The sequence below is a fragment of the Cherax quadricarinatus genome, chromosome 94 (assembly GCF_038502225.1).
Source record: "Cherax quadricarinatus isolate ZL_2023a chromosome 94, ASM3850222v1, whole genome shotgun sequence".
In the NCBI taxonomy this organism is placed as follows: Eukaryota; Metazoa; Arthropoda; class Malacostraca; order Decapoda; family Parastacidae; genus Cherax; species Cherax quadricarinatus.
In genome coordinates, this window is record NC_091385.1 from 9,901,046 (window position 1) to 9,924,114 (window position 23,069).

The window sequence follows — 23,069 nt, forward strand, 5'->3', positions numbered from 1 at the left end:
AGTTGGGTAGTACCAGTGTGGGTAGGTTGGTAGTACCAGTGTGGATAGGTGAGTAGTACCAGTGTAGGTAGGTGGGTAGTACCAGTTTGAGTAGGTGGGCAGTACCAGTATGGGTAGGTGGGCAGTACCAGTGTGGGTACTTGGGTATTACCAGTGTGGGTAGGTGGGTAGTACCAGTATTGGTAGGTGTGAGGTTCAAGTTTAGGTAGGTGGGTAGTACCAATGTAGGTAGGTGGGTAGTACCAGTTTGGGTTTATGGGCAGTATCAGTGTGAGTACTTGAGAAGTACCAGTGTGGGTAGGTGGGAGGTACGAGTTTGGGTAAGTGGGCAGTATCACTGTGGGTACTTGGGTAGTACCAGCGTAGGTAGGTGAGTAGTACCAGTGTGGGTAGGTGGGTAGTACCAGTGTGGGTAGGTGAGTAGTACCAGTGTGGGTAGGTGGGTAGTACCAGTGTGGGTAGGTGAGTAGTACCAGCGTAGGTAGGTGAGTAGTACCAGTGTGGGTAGGTGGGTAGTACCAGTGTAGGTAGGTGAGTGGTACCAGCGTAGGTAGGTGAGTAGTACCAGTGTGGGTAGGTGAATAGTACCAGTGTGGGTAGGTGGGAGGTACCAGTTTGGGTAGGTGGGTAGTACCAGTGTGCGTAGGTGGATAGTACCAGTGTAGGTAGGTGTGTAGTACCAGTTTGGGTAGGTAGATAGTACCAGTGTAGGTAGGTGTGTAGTACCAGTTTGGGTAGGAAGGTAGTACCAGTTTGGGTAGGTGGTAGTACCAGTGTGGGTACTTAGGTAGTACCAGTGTAGGTAGGTGGGTAGTACCAGTTTGGGTAGGTGGTAGTACCAGTGTGGGTACTTGGGTAGTACCAGTGTAGGTAGGTGGGTAGTACCAGTTTGGGTAGGTGGTAGTACCAGTGTGGGTACTTAGGTAGTACCAGTGTAGGTAGGTGGGTAGTACCAGTTTGGGTAGGTGGTAGTACCAGTGTGGGTACTTAGTACCAGTGTAGGTAGGTGGGAGGTTACCAGTTTGTAATATATCTATGGCTAATTTTAATATCTTTTTCTTCCCTCTCAAATTTATTGCCTGTTCCACTGGGTTATTGCTGTTAGTGGCCCGCTGGCACACACAGCCTGGCTGATCTGGCACTTGGCAGAGGTACTGATCCAGTTTCCTCTTGAAAACTCTATACCTGTTAATCTGGAGTTTATCTGGAGAGAGCTCCGGGGGCCAACGCCCCCGCGGCCCGGTCTGTGACCAGGCCTCCTTAGGTCAGTGTCCTAGGATGCGACCCACACCAGTCGACTAACACCCAGGTACCCATTTTACTGATGGGGAACATAGACAACAGGTGGAAAGAAACACGTCCAATGTTTCTACTCTAGCTGGGAATCGAACCCAGGCCCTCACCGTGTGAAGCGAGAGCGTTAACCACCAGGCCACCAGAGCAATATTTCTAATATATGCTGGTAGAAGGTTCAATGTAGAGTCAAGATACCCAGATGTTGTTATTGTGTACCACGGATGTTGATACAGTGTTCACTTACTGTGTGCATGGCACCTCTGCTTTATTGTACCCATGACTGCTTCACTGTGCTTGTTTTAAACTTCATCTCATATCTATCATTCCATTAGGTTATGATGATACGTAGTGTGAAGATTTGTGACTAGGCTCTCGGTTATCTTCGCGAATATATCATTATCTCTCTTCTTCATTCCAGGAATATTCCAGGTACCATGAGGTCCTCAAGTAATTACACGCTGTGTTAGCTCTCTATAGTATGTCTTCCAGTTGTTATATTTCTCCTGCCTAAAACGGAGACATCAACTCCGAGCAGTATGCTAGACGTTAGAGCACAATTCTAATCATGTAACTATCAGCATTATTTTATTTTTCAAAATTTCCATTATCCGTCCTGTTATTTTTCTGGTTTTCGCGGGACTTGCGTCACTGTATTATCTAAATGATGACTCAGCTGACATTATAACATTCATGTCTTTCACAAGGTTCTTTTCGTTCTAGGAGATGGTTCTTGTGTGTTTTATATTCAGTACACCTTTGAGTTCATTCTTTCCACATCTGAACAGCTGCAATATGTCCCTACTAATCATCAAATTATACTTTAGTGTCCGCTGGAAGACTGGTCTACACCCTCTTGTAATTTTTCAGCGTCTTCTACCGAGGTGACTTGCATGTTCAATTTTGTATCATCTACAAAGAATAAAAAGATGTGGTTAATGTTTTTATCAGTGTCCGCTATGAGAATGAGGAACAGTAATGGCACCAGGAACGTGCCTTGGGGTACTCAACTTTTTACTTTCCAATGGCTAGATTTTTCTGTTTATTTCTGCTCCTCGTGTTTTATTCCTCACTAAATCAAATACTCACATATCTACTTTTCCCTTATACTTAATGACCTTAGTTTACGTGCTATAATTGAATTATGATCGCATTTGTCAAGTGCCTTCGCGAAGTCCATGTGAACCATATATGTGATTTTGTCATACTGGTTTATTTAGAGAGGCATTATCTTCCTGCTCTAAATCCATAGTGACTTGAGTTATACAGACTGTAGATGAATGGTTCAGAGAACCGACACGTTGATAAATTAGACACATGTGCAACACTTGGGTATCTTTAATTAGGAAACGTTTCGACACACAGTGGCTTCATCAGTCCATATAATGGAGAATGGTGAAGAATAGGAGGAGTTTGAGGTATCAGTCCCTCAGCCTTGAGTCGATGTAACCAGTCCATCAATCTTAAAAAGAATACAGCATATGTGCGAAGAAGCAGCTTATATACCATAGGAAGGAGAGGTGCAGCAGTTGAAGGTGGTGTCACATTTGTCCAATGTGGAAGTAGGTCGTGCCCAAGCTACTTCTTCGCACATTATGCTGCATTCTTTTCAAGATTGATGGATTGACCACATCAACTCAAGGCTGAAGGACTGATACCTAAAACTCCTCCTGTTCTTCACCATTCTCCTTTGTATGGACTGATGAAGCCACTGTGTGGCGAAACGTTGCCTCATCAAAGATACCCAAGTGTTGCACATGTGTCTAATTTATCAAGTTTTACAGGTCCTGCTTTACCCTTAGTGATTCTAATCTGGCACCTCAGCACCTTTCAAAGACTTATACCGCGTGATGTTAGCACTACTAGTCTGTCAAGCTTGACAGTAATCAACTGTCTCATGCATGTAGAGCTGTTTCAGCACGTTAAAAAGCTTCTGGTGTTTCACCTAGAACTCAGCTGTTTCGCCAAAGAATACCGAGTGCTGCATGTGTGACCTTACACAGATGCTGCGTGTGTGACCTTACACAAGTGCTGCATGTGTGACCTTACTTATTTTTATGAAGTCTGGAGGATTTATGATTGTCAGATACGTGATTTGTAGGGAAAACAATGATAAAGAAAGTCAATACTGGATGTAAGACCCTTAAGTTCAGGAGGACAAAATGTGCTGATGTTTTCAATAGTACTTGTATCATATTTTAGTAATGACTTGAAAGTTGATATTGGAAATAGTCAATTTCTATATCCACTTTGGTTTATTTTAGCGAACTACTGAATGCCGAGTCACACAAGGCTTTCAGAATTTCATTCATTTCTTTTTCGTCACCAGTGAGTAATGGATCAAGTTTAGTAGTAGTTTCTGACTTGGAATCTGACTATGTGTACAAGTTTTTTTTTTTTTTCAGTTTCCTAGACCACTTTTTTGTCACGTTTGTGTTTCTTGCGCCTGGTATGACTGAGTTTCTGCTCGACTGTATATCAATAATCTCTAAGATTATCTTTCCTCTGTTGTAACATTTTCTCGCACTGCAACAATTTAACAATCCTCATTCTCTTTCTGTACATTCTTCTATGTTCTGAACCGAACATAGTTTAAGCAGACTCTACATGCTTCTTTGTTCAACTTTGTCACGCAAAACTGTGGGTTCAGGACGCTTAGGACTATTTCTCAGAGAATGTCTAACAGTGCCATGGGTTCAAACCCCACCCATTCCGTGGCTTATTTGCAATTGTGTTATTATGATATCGTTTGGGAAAAGTTACGTCTGATTACTGAAATTAAATTGACTAAAACTCTCCTTTTACCGAAACTCTGCAACTGAAATAATTCGTTAGTACTTCTTTGACGTTTTGATCAGAGTTCCTTGAATATAAGAGCATCGTGGGTCTCATCAGCTGTTCAGTGTTGCTGCAGATCAAAGTTCGTACATTGTCGACTCTAGTTGGGTCTGTTATCTGCTGGCTTAGAAGAAATTTGTCACAGACTCCTATAAGCTGTCTGATATGCAACTGTTGGTATGTGCTTCCAGGACCTGTCTATAGTACTACGCTACTGTTGATCTTATATTTCATGTTTGGGAGGTTGAAATCTCTCTCTCTCTCTCTCTCTCTCTCTCTCTCTCTCTCTCTCTCTCTCTCTCTCTCTCTCTCTGTGTGTGAGAAATCACAAAAGCTCTTGGAATTTCACTAGTTATTTTGCATACTGTGATATCACCTGTTACTGCTGGCCACAGGTAGTCCAACATACGAACCACAGCCCAGGTGATCTGGCACTGACTTTAGGTATCTGTCCAGCTCCCTCTTGAAGAAAATCAGGGGTCTATTGGTAATTCCCCTTATGGCTGGTGGGAGGCTGCTGAACAGTCTTGGGCCCCGGACATTTATTGTGTTTTCTCTTAGTGTACCAGCGGCACCAATACTTTTTACTGGGAGTATATTACATCGCCTGCCAAGTCTTTTGTTATCGTGGGGAGTGATTCCTGTGTGTAGGTTAGGGACCAGTCCCTCCAGAATCTCCCAGGTGTAGATTATGATATATCTCTCTCGCCTGCGCTCCAGTGAGTACAGGTCAAGTGCTTCCAGGCGCTCCCAGTAGTTAAGGTGCTTGATGGAACTTATACGTGCAGTAAAGGTTCTCTGTACATTCTCTAGCTCTGCAATTTCACCTGCCTTGAATGGAGATGCTTAATGTACAGTAGTATTCCAGCCACAATTGGGGTGTGAAAAGTAAGGAAGGCCAGAATACCATATGACTGAGGCATAAGTGCGTGTCATTAGCTTAGCATCTCTTCTCTTGAATGTTCTCATTATCCATCCTATCAGTTTCCTCGCAGATGTGATAGTGGCATTGTTGTGGTCCTTGAAGGTGAGATCCTCTGACATTACCACTCCCAGGTCTCTCACATTACTTTTCCGCTCTGTTGTGTGATTAGAGTTTGTAGTATACTCAGTTCTAGTTATTATTTCCTCCAGTTTTCCATAACGGAGTAGTTGGAACCTAACGAAAAAATATATTTCATTGAGTTTGTTTATTAAATTATTGTAAACTTATCTAAAACATATTTGGTTGGATTAGGCTAAATTAAATTGCGCTTGTTATAATAAGGTCAGGTAAGTTTTCTAAGGTTCTTTTGGTACAAAAATATTAATTTTTACATTAACATAAATGAAAAAAAATATATCTTTCAACGTATATATATATAACACAACAAGATCACAAAAACAGGTGATCTTAACATACAATATAACTAAAGAAAAAAATAGTAACATTCTAGGTTTTTTTAATTTCTCACATTATGAAGACAACCATGAACAGTGAGAAACTCTGAGAACGAGTTAATAAAGGTGTAAGTGCACGCATGTGCGTCCCTTTCTCACGGTGCGTCCCTTTCTCACGGTGCGTCCCTTTCTCACGGTGCGTCCTTTTCTCACGGTGCGTCCTTTTCTCACGGTGCGTCCCTTTCTTACGGTGCGTCCCTTTCTCACGGTGCGTCCCTTTCTCACGGTGCGTCCTTTTCTCACGGTGCGTCCTTTTCTCACGGTGCGTCCCTTTCTCACGGTGCGTCCCTTTCTCACGGTGCGTCCCTTTCTCACGGTGCGTCCTTTTCTTACGGTGCGTCCCTTTCTCACGGTGCGTCCCTTTCTCACGGTGCGTCCCTTTCTCACGGTGCGTCCCTTTCTCACGGTGCGTCCCTTTCTCACGGTGCGTCCCTTTCACACGGTGCGTCCTTTTCTCACGGTGCGTTCCTTTCTCACGGTGCGTCCCTTTCTCAAAGTGAACTTCGTACACTGGTTGGTCACACTGGTAACAGGATGTCCACTGTTGTTCTCAACTGACATCCCGGTCTGAAACCAGGCTTCCTGTTGATGGCGTTGTCAACCAGGCTTCCTGTTGATGGCGTTGTCAACCAGGCTTCCTGTTGATGGCGTTGTCAACCAGGCTTCCTGTTGATGGCGTTGTCAACCAGGCTTCCTGTTGATGGCGTTGTCAACCAGGCTTCCTGTTGATGGCGTTGTCAACCAGGCTTCCTGTTGATGGCGTTGTCAACCAGGCTTCCTGTTGATGGCGTTGTCAACCAGGCTTCCTGTTGATGGCGTTGTCAACCAGGCTTCCTGTTGATGGCGTTGTCAACCAGGCTTCCTGTTGATGGCGTTGTCAACCAGGCTTCCTGTTGATGGCGTTGTCGACCAGGCTTAATGTTGATGGCGTTGTCAACCAGGCTTCCTGTTGATGGCGTTGTCAACCAGGCTTCCTGTTGATGGCGTTGTCGACCAGGCTTAATGTTGATGGCGTTGTCAACCAGGCTTCCTGTTGATGGCGTTGTCAACCAGGCTTCCTGTTGATGGCGTTGTCAACCAGGCTTCCTGTTGATGGCGTTGTCAACCAGGCTTCCTGTTGATGGCGTTGTCAACCAGGCTTCCTGTTGATGGCGTTGTCAACCAGGCTTCCTGTTGATGGCGTTGTCAACCAGGCTTCCTGTTGATGGCGTTGTCAACCAGGCTTCCTGTTTGCGACATCCCCAACCAGGCTTCTTGTTAACAGTATCAACAAACAGGCTTCCTGTTTGCAACATCCCCAACCAGGCTTTCTATTGACAGCATCATCAACCAGGCTTCATGCTGACAGCCTCATCAACCAAGTTTCCTAACAGAAGTCAACCAACCAGATGTATTTGTATACACAACAGGAAGGTTAGCATGAGCCGCCACTGTGACCACAACACGGGTTTTCGTAAACAACTCTCGCAACGAGACTCACGAAATCGTAATGACACGATTGCAAACAAACCATACCACGGGTGGGGTTTGAACCCGCGATCAGAGAGTCTCAAAACTCAAGACCGTCACGTTTGCAATCGTGTCATTACGATTTCGTGAGTCATGTTGACGGCTTTGAGGGGACTTGAGCTAGAGTTCGTCACGGCCATGCTAGCGGGAAATTCGTCTGTGAAAACTTGCATTTGTGGTCACAGTGGTGGCCTATGCTAACCTTCCTATGGTGTAGAAATATACCTAGTTGGATGAATCTTATTGTGGCTAGCTGGTCCAGTGGCTAACGTGACGGTCTGGAGTTTTGAGACTCTCTGACCGCGGGTTCTAACCCCGCCCGTGGTATGGTTTAACTCTCACAACTCAGGAAACACCTTACACTTAATACAGGAACCTACAGCGATGTTTCGCTCCAACCTCGACTACTGTCAAGCCACAACTGGGGTGTGAAAAGTAAGAAAGGCCAGAATACAATATGACTGACGCATAAGTGCGTGTGTTTTGGTAAACTATCCAGCAACAGCATTGTGAGGGACTCTCAGAGCCGCCGTCACTCGACACTGTAACAGATTACTTAGATTCTGCCGTCCAAGTGGCTAGTTTACTGTGAACCTCATATCCTTCCTGTGGATGGTAGTGGCTAGTTTATTGTGTACCTCATATCCATCCTGTGGATGATAGTGGCTAGTTTATTGTGTACCTCATATCCATCCTGCGGATGGTAGTGGCTAGTTTATTGTGTACCTCATATCCATCCTGTGGATGGTAGTGGCTAGTTTACTGTGAACCTCATATCCATCCTGTGGATGGTAGTGGCTAGTTTATTGTGCACCTCATATCCATCCTGTGGATGGTAGTGGCTAGTTTATTGTGTACCTCATATCCAACCTGTGGATGGTAGTGGCTAGTTTATTGTGTACCTCATATCCATCCTGTGGATGGTAGTGGCTAGTTTATTGTGTACCTCATATCCATCCTGTGGATGGTAGTGGCTAGTTTACTGTGAACCTCATATCCATCCTGTGGATGGTAGTGGCTAGTTTATTGTGTACCTCATATCCATCCTGTGGATGGTAGTGGCTAGTTTATTGTGTACCTCATATCCATCCTGTGGATGGTAATGGCTAGTTTATTGTGTACCTCATATCCGTCCTGTGGATGGTAGTGGCTAGTTTATTGTGTACCTCATATCCATCATGTGGATGGTAGTGGCTAGTTTATTGTGTACCTCATATCCATCCTGTGGATGGTAGTGGCTAGTTTATTGTGTACCTCATATCCAACCTGTGGATGGTAGTGGCTAGTTTATTGTGTACCTCATATCCATCCTGTGGATGGTAGTGGCTAGTTTATTGTGTACCTCATATCCATCCTGTGGATGGTAGTGGCTAGTTTACTGTGAACCTCATATCCATCCTGTGGATGGTAGTGGCTAGTTTATTGTGTACCTCATATCCATCCTGTGGATGGTAGTGGCTAGTTTGTGTACCTCATATCCATCCTGTGGATGGTAGTGGCTAGTTTATTGTGCACCTCATATCCATCCTATGGATGGTAGTGGCTAGTTTACTGTGTACCTCATATCCATCCTGTGGATGGTAGTGGCTAGTTTATTGTGCACCTCATATCCATCCTATGGATGGTAGTGGCTAGTTTACTGTGTACCTCATATCCATCCTGTGGATGGTAGTGGCTAGTTTACTGTGTACCTCATATCCATCCTGTGGATGGTAGTGGCTAGTTTACTGTGTACCTCATATCCATCCTGTGGATGGTAGTGGCTAGTTTATTGTGTACCTCATATCCATCCTGTGGATGGTAGTGGCTAGTTTATTGTGTACCTCATATCCATCCTGTGGATGGTAGTGGCTAGTTTACTGTGTACCTCATATCCATCCTGTGGATGGTAGTGGCTAGTTTACTGTGTACCTCATATCCATCCTGTGGATGGTAGTGGCTAGTTTACTGTGTACCTCATATCCATCCTGTGGATGGTAGTGGCTAGTTTATTGTGTACCTCATATCCATCCTGAGGATGGTAGTGGGTAGTTTATTGTGTACCTCATATCCATCCTGTGGATGGTAGTGGCTAGTTTATTGTGTACCTCATATCCTTCCTGTGAACAATAGGGCAAGAGCATATGGATACAAAAAGACCTAGGAACTAGTCTCCAGAAGGGTTTACATCTGGATTTGTCTACAGTTCATTTATCTATTGCAAGCAAAGTTAGGATTTTCTTAATATATCTGACACTGCAATAAAATCTTGTAACCTATTTCTGTTTTTGTTTTTATTCGCCGGTATTCTCCCGGCCCGGGTCTTTTCCAAGTAGTGGTGACCCGGCCTTGACTCCCTATCTGGGGAGTATCTCGAGACGTAAGTCTCCCATGGGAGGAGATACAAGTACCCCCTCATCTTTGGGACCAACTGTCCCCAGGCCTAGCCATATTCCCCACCCTCACGAGGCTCGTAGGGAGAAGCTAGGCCTCTGGTCTACCATCTGCCCCGCCTCAAAGGGGCTCGTGGGGATGGCAGTCTTGTGAGCTGCAGATGGAAGCAAGCTTAGGTCTTAAACTCTCTTTGACCTATTTCTGTATTATGGTCGTCAGGAAGAATTTACATCTGTGAACCAAGCCATGGCTGTCTGTGAGCTATGAGAGAATTTTTGACCATAAGGTAATATTTGAGAGAGAAGGTAAGCTCACCCATCTACTCTGAGGGTGAGTGCGCTCTGGACCTTGGGTGACGCTCTGGTGTGTTGGGGGAGGCGGGTGACGGTACTGACAGCATCCATGATGGAGGGAGTGCCACAAGGCAGTGGTGAGAGCGAGGCTGGTGACCGTGCCACAGGGATCAAGTGAACTTCACCCCCGTACAAGTACACCTGAAACAAACAAGAAACAGTTATTATTATCATTATTATAATTATGATCATTAATTATTATTAGTAGTAGTATTTACTCCCAACAGTGGACCTTGAAAAATTTTCCTGATTTTTCCTTTCCTTCTTTCAACTTTTAGAATTTTACTCAAAACTCGGGAACGTCTCATCCATCCACCTTCAAATTATCAATACTTGTGTACGGTAACGAGGACCAAATTCTTGAAACTGTCATGTTTCCGTGCCCTGTGATCGACGTAGTTGAAACTATTTTCAGCAGCCAGTAATGGCTCGAATACTATCGAAAATCCTCAGTGGAGATTCAGATCTTTGGAAAAAGTGCCGGAAAAAAAAAATTGCCGATGGTGGAGAGTGAAACATAATTGTGTTAGAGCAGATCTGATGATTTTGTGTTAAGTATTTTTCAGATGACCTCTTCTGAACGATCTCAAAACAGGGTGTTTCAAAGATACGAACCCGTTTGTAATTAAACTATCGTTGAAACTGCGTCAATCATTTTGAAACACCCTGTATTTAACGACTGGTGCATCTTGGGACCAAGACAGTACCTATGAAGTTTCCTAGATGTGTAGACAAATTGGTGTAGCAAAATAGGAAAAACAAGTTAGAATTGTTGGAATCCGCACAATAACTGAAGAATGACTCATATGATCGGATTCAAACTTTCACCACTGATGTGTTAATTTTACTAAATATAGAGAGATGCTTCTTTTGACTGGCTTCAAAATACTACTGATGACACATTCTATTACCTTTGATACCTCACACTTTATTAACTATAACTTTTTGTGTTCTATTTGCCAGAAAGTTATAGATCCATCTACCAACTTTTCCTGTTATTCCTTTGTCACACACTGTTTGCTATTACACCATGGACACAAATGTCAAAAAACTTCCGCAAAAACTTCAGCAAAATAAATATATACACGTCCACCCCCCCCCCCCACCCCAAAAAAATCTATACACGAGATTTTGGTGCATACATTTCACTTACGTTTCCACCATAGGAAAAGTGGGCAGAGCTTGTGATGATTTAATGTACTGGAGCCGTCTTGCTTTACTGTTCCCCACCATGCCACTTTCAGTGCTCTGTCAGAGCTCTGTGAGGAAGGAGACCTGCTACGTTGTTCCTCAGTTCCCCTTTTCTCACTCGACCACGAATTTCGCCACGCTATATCTCCGCTCCAAGTGGTCAGAATGGGTCGAACTAAAATTTCAATTACAGAGAAGACCCATGCACTCACCCTATTAGAGCAAGGCATGTCTGTGAGATACGTAGCCAGCAGACCTGAAGGTGACGAAGATGGCAATTTACATCCTCAAGAAAGCAGTTGCCTCACTCACACATGGCACCGTACCACCGAAAAAGACTTTTCTTCTCACAGACAAGATCCTGAAGAGGGAAGTGTCATCAGATAATGCCATCAGATCTCAAGAAAAAGCCAGGTGAGAGTGAGGCAGCTGCTTTCTTGAGGTAGTAAATTGCCATCCTCGTCAACTTCAGGTCTGCAACTAGCGTATCACAGACATGCCTTGCTCTAATAGGATGAGTGCATGGGTTTTCTCTGCAATTGAAATTTTAGTTCGACCCATTCTGACCACTTGGAGATATAGCATGGCAAAGTTCGTGGTCGTTGTTAGTGAAGATGAGGTCCAGCGTATTTTCTAGTCTTGTAGGCTCAAGGTGAATTTGGTGCAGAGACTTAACAGCTCGTGTGTACTCACCTAATTGTACTCACCTAATTGTGGTTGCAGGGGTCGAGACTCAGCTCCTGGCCCCGCCTCTGTGTGTGTGTGTGTGTGTGTGTGTGTGTGTGTGTGTGTGTGTGTGTGTGAATTTTCATCATGGCTGCCTCCTGGGGTAATCTCTGCTAATATATTATTTGCTACACTCCTCCATTTTAGGTGTCTCAAACTGAAATCTCCCAGTAGCAAGATGTTTGGGGCAGGAGTCGGGAGATTTTCCAGACAGTGGTCAATCTTCAAAAGCTTCTCCCGGAATGAACAAACCATACAGTCAACCAATCAACCAATCAACCAATCAACCATATAACCAACCACGCAATCAACCAACCTCTGGCACAAGCGAGTCAATATATTTCCCTAAGAGAGGACTTTTGAAGGTCATGTGACCTTGTTCTCTGTTGGCCTGCAGACATGAGCTAGTATGCTGTATTGATCCACTTGTCTGTTGTTGTCTGCGCCCGAGCACATGGGGTCGCGGAGACCAGGTTACCATGGAAACCACCATAAACACTTCCTGGAACAATGGTTAAAATGGATGTATACGTACCGTACCTATTCTATGTTAACCAGACGAGTCTTGCCTATGGCCGGGCTACGGGAGTAGACTCCTCAAACTCATCAAAGGTATATAAAGGAAACCACTGTGACCTGGCTTGTTCCAAGGCGTCCACTGGTACAATGGTGTTCAGCAAGGCTTCCTTGGGACAATGTTGTACTCTAAAGCTCTACCAGGACTTGAGAAAGCTCTACGTAGAGAGAAGCTTTGTTCCAATAAGATGATCTGCAATGCTTTTGTCCATATATCACTGTACCATAATGGTGCCCGACCCATGAACCATATATCACTGTACCATAATGGTGCCCGACCCATGAACCATATATCACTGTACCATAATGGTGCCCGACCCATGAACCATATATCACTGTACCATAATGGTGCCCGACCCATGAACCATATATCACTGTACCATAATGGTGCCCGACCCATGAACCATATATCACTGTACCATAATGGTGCCCGACCCATGAACCATATATCACTGTACCATAATGGTACCCGACCCATGAACCATATATCACTGTACCATAATGGTGCCCGACCCATGAACCATATATCACTGTACCATAATGGTGCCCGACCCATGAACCATATATCACTGTACCATAATGGTACCCGACCCATGAACCATATATCACTGTACCATAATGGTGCCCGACCCATGAACCATATATCACTGTACCATAATGGTACCCGACCCATGAACCATATATCACTGTAACATAATGGTGCCCGACCCATGAACCATATATATCACTGTACCATAATGGTTCCCGACCCATAAACCATATATATCACTGTACCATAATGGTGCCCGACCCATGAACCATATCACTGTACCATAATGGTACCCGACCCATGAACCATATATCACTAATATAATGGTGCCCGACCCATGAACCATATATATCACTGTACCATAATGGTACCCGACCCATGAACCATATACATCACTGTACCATAATGGTGCCCGACCCATGAACCATATATATCACTGTACCATAATGGTGCCCGACCCATGAACCATATATCACTGTACCATAATGGTGCCCGACCCATGAACCATATATCACTGTACCATAATGGTACCCGACCCATGAACCATATATCACTGTACCATAATGGTGCCCGACCCATGAACCATATATATCACTGTACCATAATGGTGCCCGACCCATGAACCATATACATCACTGTACCATAATGGTGCCCGACCCATGAACCATATATCACTGTACCATAATGGTACCCGACCCATGAACCATATATCACTGTACCATAATGGTGCCCGACCCATGAACCATATATATCACTGTACCATAATGGTACCCGACCCATGAACCATATACATCACTGTACCATAATGGTGCCCGACCCATGAACCATATATATCACTGTACCATAATGGTGCCCGACCCATGAACCATATATCACTGTACCATAATGGTGCCCGACCCATGAACCATATATCACTGTACCATAATGGTACCCGACCCATGAACCATATATCACTGTACCATAATGGTGCCCGACCCATGAACCATATATCACTGTACCATAATGGTACCCGACCCATGAACCATATATCACTGTACCATAATGGTGCCCGACCCATTAACCATATACATCACTGTACCATAATGGTACCCGACCCATGAACCATATATCACTGTACCATAATGGTACCCGACCCATGAACCATATATCACTGTACCATAATGGTGCCCGACCCATGAACCATATACATCACTGTACCATAATGGTGCCCGACCCATGAACCATATACATCACTGTACCATAATGGTACCCGACCCATGAACCATATACATCACTGTACCATAATGGTACCCGACCCATGAACCATATACATCACTGTACCATAATGGTACCCGACCCATGAACCATATACATCACTGTACCATAATGGTACCCGACCCATGAACCATATATATCACTGTACCATAATGGTACCCGACCCATGAACCATATACATCACTGTACCATAATGGTGCCCGACCCATGAACCATATACATCACTGTACCATAATGGTACCCGACCCATGAACCATATACATCACTGTACCATAATGGTACCCGACCCATGAACCATATACATCACTGTACCATAATGGTTCCCGACCCATGAACCATATACATCACTGTACCATAATGGTGCCCGACCCATGAACCATATATCACTGTACCATAATGGTACCCGACCCATGAACCATATATCACTGTACCATAATGGTGCCCGACCCATGAACCATATACATCACTGTACCATAATGGTGCCCGACCCATGAACCATATATCACTGTACCATAATGGTGCCCGACCCATGAACCATATATCACTGTACCATAATGGTACCCGACCCATGAACCATATATCACTGTACCATAATGGTGCCCGACCCATGAACCATATATCACTTTAACATAATGGTGCCCGACCCATGAACCATATACATCACTGTACCATAATGGTGCCCGACCCATGAACCATATATCACTGTACCATAATGGTGCCCGACCCATGAACCATATATCACTGTACCATAATGGTGCCCGACCCATGAACCATATATCACTGTACCATAATGGTACCCGACCCATGAACCATATATCACTGTACCATAATGGTGCCCGACCCATGAACCATATATCACTAACATAATGGTGCCCGACCCATGAACCATATATCACTAACATAATGGTGCCCGACCCATGAACCATATATCACTGTAACATAATGGTACCCGACCCATGAACCATATATCACTGTACCATAATGGTGCCCGACCCATGAACCATATATCACTGTAACATAATGGTGCCCGACCCATGAACCATATATCACTGTACCATAATGGTGCCCGACCCATGAACCATATATATCACTGTACCATAATGGTGCCCGACCCCTGAACCATATATCACTGTACCATAATGGTACCCGACCCATGAACCATATATCACTGTACCATAATGGTGCCCGACCCATGAACCATATATCACTGTAACATAATGGTGCCCGACCCATGAACCATATATCACTGTAACATAATGGTGCCCGACCCCTGAACCATATATCACTGTACCATAATGGTACCCGACCCATGAACCATATATCACTGTACCATAATGGTGCCCGACCCATGAACCATATATCACTGTAACATAATGGTGCCCGACCCATGAACCATATATCACTGTAACATAATGGTGCCCGACCCATGAACCATATATCACTGTAACATAATGGTGCCCGACCCATAAACCATATATACCACGTTTTACAGCATTACCTATATAACAAACTACATTTATAAGGCATATAACAGGGGTTATAGTAAACTCTGGTATAGTGTTCAACTGTATTTACCTAGTTGTGTTTCTGGGGGGTCGAGTCACAGCTCTTACCCCCGTCTATTGTTGGCAGACTTTATTGACTCGTGGTCTCAGATCCAGTCATTCTTATTCTTTAAGTGTATGATGTTAACTTAGTGTATGATGTTAACTTAGTGTATGATGTTAACTTAGTGTATGATGTTAACTTAGTGTATGATGTTAACTTAGTGTATGATGTTAACTTAGTGTATGATGTTAACTTAGTGTATGATGTTAACTTAGTGTATGATGTTAACTTAGTGTATGACGTTAACTTAGTGTATGATGTTAACTTAGTGTATGACGTTAACTTAGTGTATGATGTTAACTTAGTGTATGATGTTAACTTAGTGTATGACGTTAACTTAGTGTAAGATGTTAACTTAGTGTATGATGTTAACTTAGTGTATGATGTTAACTTAGTGTATGACGTTAACTTAGTGTATGATGTTAACTTAGTGTATGATGTTAACTTAGTGTATGATGTTAACTTAGTGTATGATGTTAACTAAGTGTATGATGTTAACTAAGTGTATGATGTTAACTTAGTGTATGATGTTAACTTAGTGTATGATGTTAAATAAGTGTAGGATGTTAACTAAGTGTATGATGTTAACTTAGTGTATGATGTTAACTTAGTGTATGATGTTAACTTAGTGCATGATGTTAACTTAGTGTATGATGTTAACTTAGTGTATGATGTTAACTAAGTGTATGATGTTAACTTAGTGTATGATGTTAACTTAGTGTATGATGTTAACTTAGTGTATGATGTTAACTAAGTGTATGATGTTAACTTAGTGTATGATGTTAACTTAGTGTATGATATTAACTAAGTGTATGATGTTAACTAAGTGTATGATGTTAACTTAGTGTATGATGTTAACTTAGTGTATAATGTTAACTTAGTGTATGATGTTAACTTAGTGTATGATGTTAACTTAGTGTATGATGTTAACTTAGTGTATGATGTTAACTAAGTGTATGATGTTAACTTAGTGTATGATGTTAACTTAGTGTATGATGTTAACTTAGTGTATGATGTTAACTTAGTGTATGATGTTAACTTAGTGTATGATGTTAACTTAGTGTATGATGTTAACTTAGTGTATGATGTTAACTTAGTGTATGATGTTAACTAAGTGTATGATGTTAACTTAGTGTATGATGTTAACTTAGTGTATGATGTTAACTTAGTGTATGATGTTAACTTAGTGTATGATGTTAACTTAGTGTATGATGTTAACTTAGTGTATAATGTTAACTTCCACTTATGTGTCTAGTGTGTTACACACCGGGTTAATAAGGAAGGAGCACTGCTGCAGGCCTACTGGCCCATGTTAGGCAGGTCCAGCTCACACTCTCCAACACCCACTCATGTACTTTTTATTTTTAAAGCTCCATGTATTTACAGAGAAGACGTTTTGCCCACCTGGGGCTTTATTAATACCTGCTGGGAGAAACGTCTCGCTAGATGATATAAACTTTATCGTCAGTATTATTGACACAGCCATCATCCCGAAACTCAGTTACAGAAGGGAACACACTGGGAAGGGAACACACTGGGAAGGGAACACACTGGGAAGGGAACACACTGGGAAGGGAACACACTGGGAAGGGAACACACTGGGAAGGGAACACACTGGGAAGGGAACACACTGGGAAGGGAACACACTGGGAAGGGAACACACTGGGAAGGGAACACACTGGGAAGGGAACACACTGGGAAGGGAACACACTGGGAAGGGAACATACTGGGAAGGGAACACACTGGGAAGGGAGCACACTGGGAAGGGAACACACTGGGTAGGGAATACACACTGGGAAGGGAACACACACTGGGAAAGGAACACACACTGGGAAGGGAACACCCACTGGGAAGGGAACACACACTGGGAAGGGAACACACACTGGGAAGGGAACACACACTGGGAAGGGAACACACTGGGAAGGGAACACACTGGGAAGGGAACACACTGGGAAGGGAACACACTGGGAAGGGAACACACTGGGAAGGGAACACACTGGGAAGGGAACACACTGGGAAGGGAACACACTGGGAAGGGAACACACTGGGAAGGGAACATACTGGGAAGGGAACACACTGGGAAGGGAGCACACTGGGAAGGGAACACACTGGGAAGGGAATACACACTGGGAAGGGAACACACTGGGAAGGGAACACACTGGGAAGGGAATACACACTGGGAAGGGAACACACACTGGGAAGGGAACACACTGGGAAGGGAACACACTGGGAAGGGAACACACTGGGAAGGGAACACACTGGGAAGGGAACACACTGGGAAGGGAACACACTGGGAAGGGAACACACTGGGAAGGGAACACACTGGGAAGGGAACACACTGGGAAGGGAACACACTGGGAAGGGAACACACTGGGAAGGGAACACACTGGGAAGGGAATACACACTGGGAAGGGAACACACACTGGGAAGGGAACACCCACTGGGAAGGGAACACCCACTGGGAAGGGAACACACACTGGGAAGGGAACACACACTGGGAAGGGAACACACTGGGAAGGGAACACACTGGGAAGGGAACACACTGGGAAGGGAACACATTGGGAAGGGAATACACACTGGGAAGGGAACACACACTGGGAAGGGAACACCCACTGGGAAGGGAACACACTGGGAAGGGAACACACACTGGGAAGGGAACACCCACTGGGAAGGGAACACACACTGGGAAGGGAACACACACTGGGAAGGGAACACACACTGGGAAGGGAACACACACTGGGAAGGGAACACACACTGGGAAGGGAACACACACTGGGAAGGGAACACACACTGGGAAGGGAACGCACACTGGGAAGGGAACACACACAGGGAAGAGAACACACAGTCCTAGGACCTGTGCTGTTCTTGGTATATGTTTGCAGATGATGTGAAGTTAATGAGAAGAATCAAATCGGACGAGGATCAGGCAGGACTACAAAGAGACCTGGACAGGCTACAAGCCTGGTCCAGCAACTGGCTCCTTGAGTTTAACCCTGCCAAATGCAAAGTCATGAACATTGGGGAAGGGCAAAGAAGACCACAGACACAATATAGTTTAGATGGCCAAAGACTGCAAACCTCACTCAAGGAAAAAGATCTGGGGGTGAGTATAACACCAAGCATATCTCCTGAGGCGCACATCAATCAGATAACTGCTGCAGCATACGGGCGCCTGGCAAACCTACGGATAGCGTTCCGATACCTCAGTAAGGAGTCGTTCAAGACTCTGTATACCATTTACGTCAGGCCCATACTGGAGTATGCAGCACCAGTTTGGAATCCACACCTAGTCAAGCACGTCAAGAAATTAGAGAAAGTGCAAAGGTTTGCAACAAGACTAGTCCCAGAGCTACGGGGATTGTCCTACGAAGAAAGGTTGAGGGAAATCGGCCTGACGACACTGGAGGACAGGAGGGTCAGGGGAGACATGATAACGACATATAAAATACTGCGCGGAATAGACAAGGTGGACAAAGACGGGATGTTCCAGAGAAGGGACACAGACACAAGAGGTCACAATTGGAAGTTGAAGACTCAGATGAATCAAAGGGATTTTAGGAAGTATTTCTTCAGTCATAGAGTAGACAGGCCGTGGAATAGCCTAGAAAGTGACGTAGTGGAGGCGGGAACCATACATAGTTTTAAGGCGAGGTATGATAAAGCTCATGGGGCAGGGAGAGAGAGGACCTAGTAGCAATCAGCGAAGAGGCGGGGCCAGGAGCTATGACTCGACCCCTGCAACCACAAATAGGTGAGTACAAATAGGTGAGCACACACTGGGAAGGGAACACACACTGTGAAGGGAACACACACACTGGGAGGGGAACACACACTGGGAAGGGAACACACACACTGGGAAGGGAACACACACTGAAGGGAACACATACACTGGGAGGGAAACACACACTGGGAAGGGAACACACACTGTGAAGGGAACACACACAGTGGAAGGGGAACACACACTGGGAAGGGAACACACACTGTGAAGGGAACACACATACTGGGAGGGGAACACACACTGGGAAGGGAACACACACACTGGGAGGGGAACACACACTGGGAAGGGAACACACACACTGGGAAGGGAACACACACTGTGAAGGGAACACACAAACTGGAAGGGGAACACACACTGGGAAGGGAACACACACTGGGAAGGGAACATACACTGTGAAGGGAACACACATACTGGGAGGGGAACACACACTGGGAAGGGAACACACATATATGGGAATCTTTACTGAGGAAACGTTTCGCCACACAGTGTCTTCATCAGTCCAATACAGAGAAGAACAGTAAAAGATGAGCAGTAGTTCGCGGTAATCAGTCCCTCAACCTAGAATCCCTGTGTTCAGTCAAACGTTTATTTAAATAAATTTCCGACCTAGTGTGCAGATAGGAAGAATATTACTTCTAGTGGACAACAGCAATGACCACTAGAACTGACAGGGTGACAAGAACTGACAGGGTGACAGTGTGCAGACCCTGTACACCCTGTCACTGGTTCCCAGAGTTGTATTTTCACAGGCTGGTATGTAGATGTACTTCCCAGAAGTGTATGATGCAGCAAGTCCTGGAATAGTTGTGTCTGCAGCACTTCCTGGAAAAGTTGTGTCTGCAGCACGTCCTGGAAAAGTTGTGTCTGTAGCACGTCCTGGAAAAGTTGTGTCTGTAGCACGTCCTGGAAAAGTTGTGTCTGTAGCACGTCCTGGAAAAGTTGTGTCTGTAGCACGTCCTGGAAAAGTTGTGTCTGTAGCACGTCCTGGAAAAGTTGTGTCTGTAGCACGTCCTGGAAAAGTTGTGTCTGTAGCACGTCCTGGAAAAGTTGTGTCTGTAGCACGTCCTGGAAAAGTTGTGTCTGTAGCACGTCCTGGAAAAGTTGTGTCTGTAGCACGTCCTGGAAAAGTTGTGTCTGTAGCACGTCCTGGAAAAGTTGTGTCTGCAGCACGTCCTGGAAAAGTTGTGTCTGTAGCACGTCCTGGAAAAGTTGTGTCTGTAGCACGTCCTGGAAAAGTTGTGTCTGTAGCACGTCCTGGAAAAGTTGTGTCTGCAGCACGTCCTGGAAAAGTTGTGTCTGCAGCACGTCCTGGAAAAGTTGTGTCTGTAGCACGTCCTGGAAAAGTTGTGTCTGTAGCACGTCCTGGAAAAGTTGTGTCTGTAGCACGTCCTGGAAAAGTTGTGTCTGTAGCACGTCCTGGAAAAGTTGTGTCTGTAGCACGTCCTGGAAAAGTTGTGTCTGTAGCACGTCCTGGAAAAGTTGTGTCTGTAGCACGTCCTGGAAAAGTTGTGTCTGTAGCACGTCCTGGAAAAGTTGTGTCTGCAGCACGTCCTGGAAAAGTTGTGTCTGTAGCACGTCCTGGAAAAGTTGTGTCTGTAGCACGTCCTGGAAAAGTTGTGTCTGTAGCACGTCCTGGAAAAGTTGTGTCTGTAGCACGTCCTGGAAAAGTTGTGTCTGTAGCACGTCCTGGAAAAGTTGTGTCTGCAGCAAGTCCTGGAAAAGTTGTGTCTGCAGCAAGTCCTGGAAAAGTTGTGTCTGCAGCAAGTCCTGGAAAAGTTGTGTCTGGAGCAAGTCCTGGAAAAGTTGTGTCTGCAGCACGTCCTGGAAAAGTTGTGTCTGTAGCACGTCCTGGAAAAGTTGTGTCTGTAGCACGTCCTGGAAAAGTTGTGTCTGCAGCACTTCCTGGAAAAGTTGTGTCTGCAGCACTTCCTGGAAAAGTTGTGTCTGCAGCACTTCCTGGAAAAGTTGTGTCTGCAGCACTTCCTGGAAAAGTTGTGTCTGCAGCACTTCCTGGAAAAGTTGTGTCTGCAGCACTTCCTGGAAAAGTTTTCTTCAGTTACCTTCCCCCTGGAAATTTCCGCTGATTTTCCGCAAGTTTGTGTAATATTTACTGGTAGCAGAGTCGTGGTCCACTGAACTTGTCACGGTGTTGGCACTGATCTTGTCACGGTGTTGGCACTGATCTTGTTACGGTGTTGGCACTGATCTTGTTACGGTCTTGACACTGATCTTGTCACGGTGTTGGCACTGATCTTGTTATGGTGCTGACACTGATCTTGTCACGGTGTTGGCACTGATCTTATGGTGCTGACACTGATTTTGCCACGGTGTTGGCACTGATCTCGTCATGGGTGCCATAGACACTTCCTCGCGGTTTCATTCCAGTATGATGTTATGGCACCATGCAGAATGGAGACAAGGCACTAAAATATCGTCTATGTATACATTACATGTATCTTGTCCGTCCCAGTGGATACATTACAAGTGTCCTGAGACGTGTCTAGTAACTGATAAGTTTTAGTGAATGTGTTCAGATCGTATAGTATATCCCGGATTATTTATATTTTGTTATCATGACTCACGAAAGTATGACAACATAACTCACAGGTCAGTGAGTGTTATAACTCACAGGTCAGTGAGTGTTATAACTCACAGGTCAGTGAGTGCTATAACTCACAGGTCAGTGAGTGTTATAACTTACAGGTCAGTGTGTTAACCACTGGACCAGCTAGCCACAATAAGATTCATCCAACTAGGTATATTTCTATACAACACAGGAAAGTTAGCATGGGCCACCACTGTGACCACAAATACAGATGAGTTTTGGGACTTGCTCGCCATAGGTCAATAATTTATATCTTGCCATAAAAGCGGCTGTGAGTAAAGAACTTTACTCCAGACGTGAGAGCACATGTTCCCTGAGAAACACCACGAAGCCATAGCACTTGTTTAGAAAGTTCTCATTATCCCACCAATCACTTTTTAGCACTGCATTTGTTTTAATGTGTATTCTAGACGACAGGTCATTTAACATTGTTATTCCTAAGTTTCTCACATTTCCCCTCGTTCTATGAAGTTGTCACTGTTGAACATCACGTTATTTCTCTTTCCCTACTAAAAGACTTTTTGTGATATAAAACATAATGGAGGAACACTGCAGAAGCCCTACTGGCCCATAATAGGCAAGTCATTCTCAAACCCAAACCAACTAACAAAATGATTTGCCCTTCTATAGAGGCGACTTTCCTAATTTGGTATTGCCAAGAATGATACTAAACTTTGAATAGTGTGTTTATCTGCGCTGTCAGGATGAGAAACAGCAGAGGTACCAGGACCCAGCCTTGCAGTACCGAACATTTAACTTTGTTAAGCTCGAGTTTCTATTTACAATCACACTTTGATATTCTAGAAATACTTTTTAGTCTTAAGGTGGTAACTGGAAAGCATCGGGTGAAGAAGTACTGAAGGCAAACACTATACACAGCTTCAAGAGTAGATATGATCGGGCCCTAGAGGTCAAGAATAATTAAAGTCGAATAAAGTTGATAGAATTACCCGCAATATGTTAGGTACAGGGGCACATGTGCAACTAATGCGACAT

The 23,069-nt window shown here is 44.5% G+C and overlaps 1 protein-coding gene across 2 annotated transcripts in view; it reads right to left on the reverse strand.

Moving 5' to 3' along the window:
- ecd (ecdysoneless cell cycle regulator) overlaps positions 1-23,069 on the reverse strand; it is a 790,101-nt gene that overhangs the window by 68,926 nt on the left and 698,106 nt on the right. For both annotated transcript variants that reach the window (XM_070104760.1, XM_070104761.1), the window contains one exon: positions 9,769-9,947. In XM_070104760.1, coding sequence (XP_069960861.1) covers positions 9,769-9,947 — 179 coding nt within the window. The remainder of the gene's footprint in view (positions 1-9,768; positions 9,948-23,069) is intronic.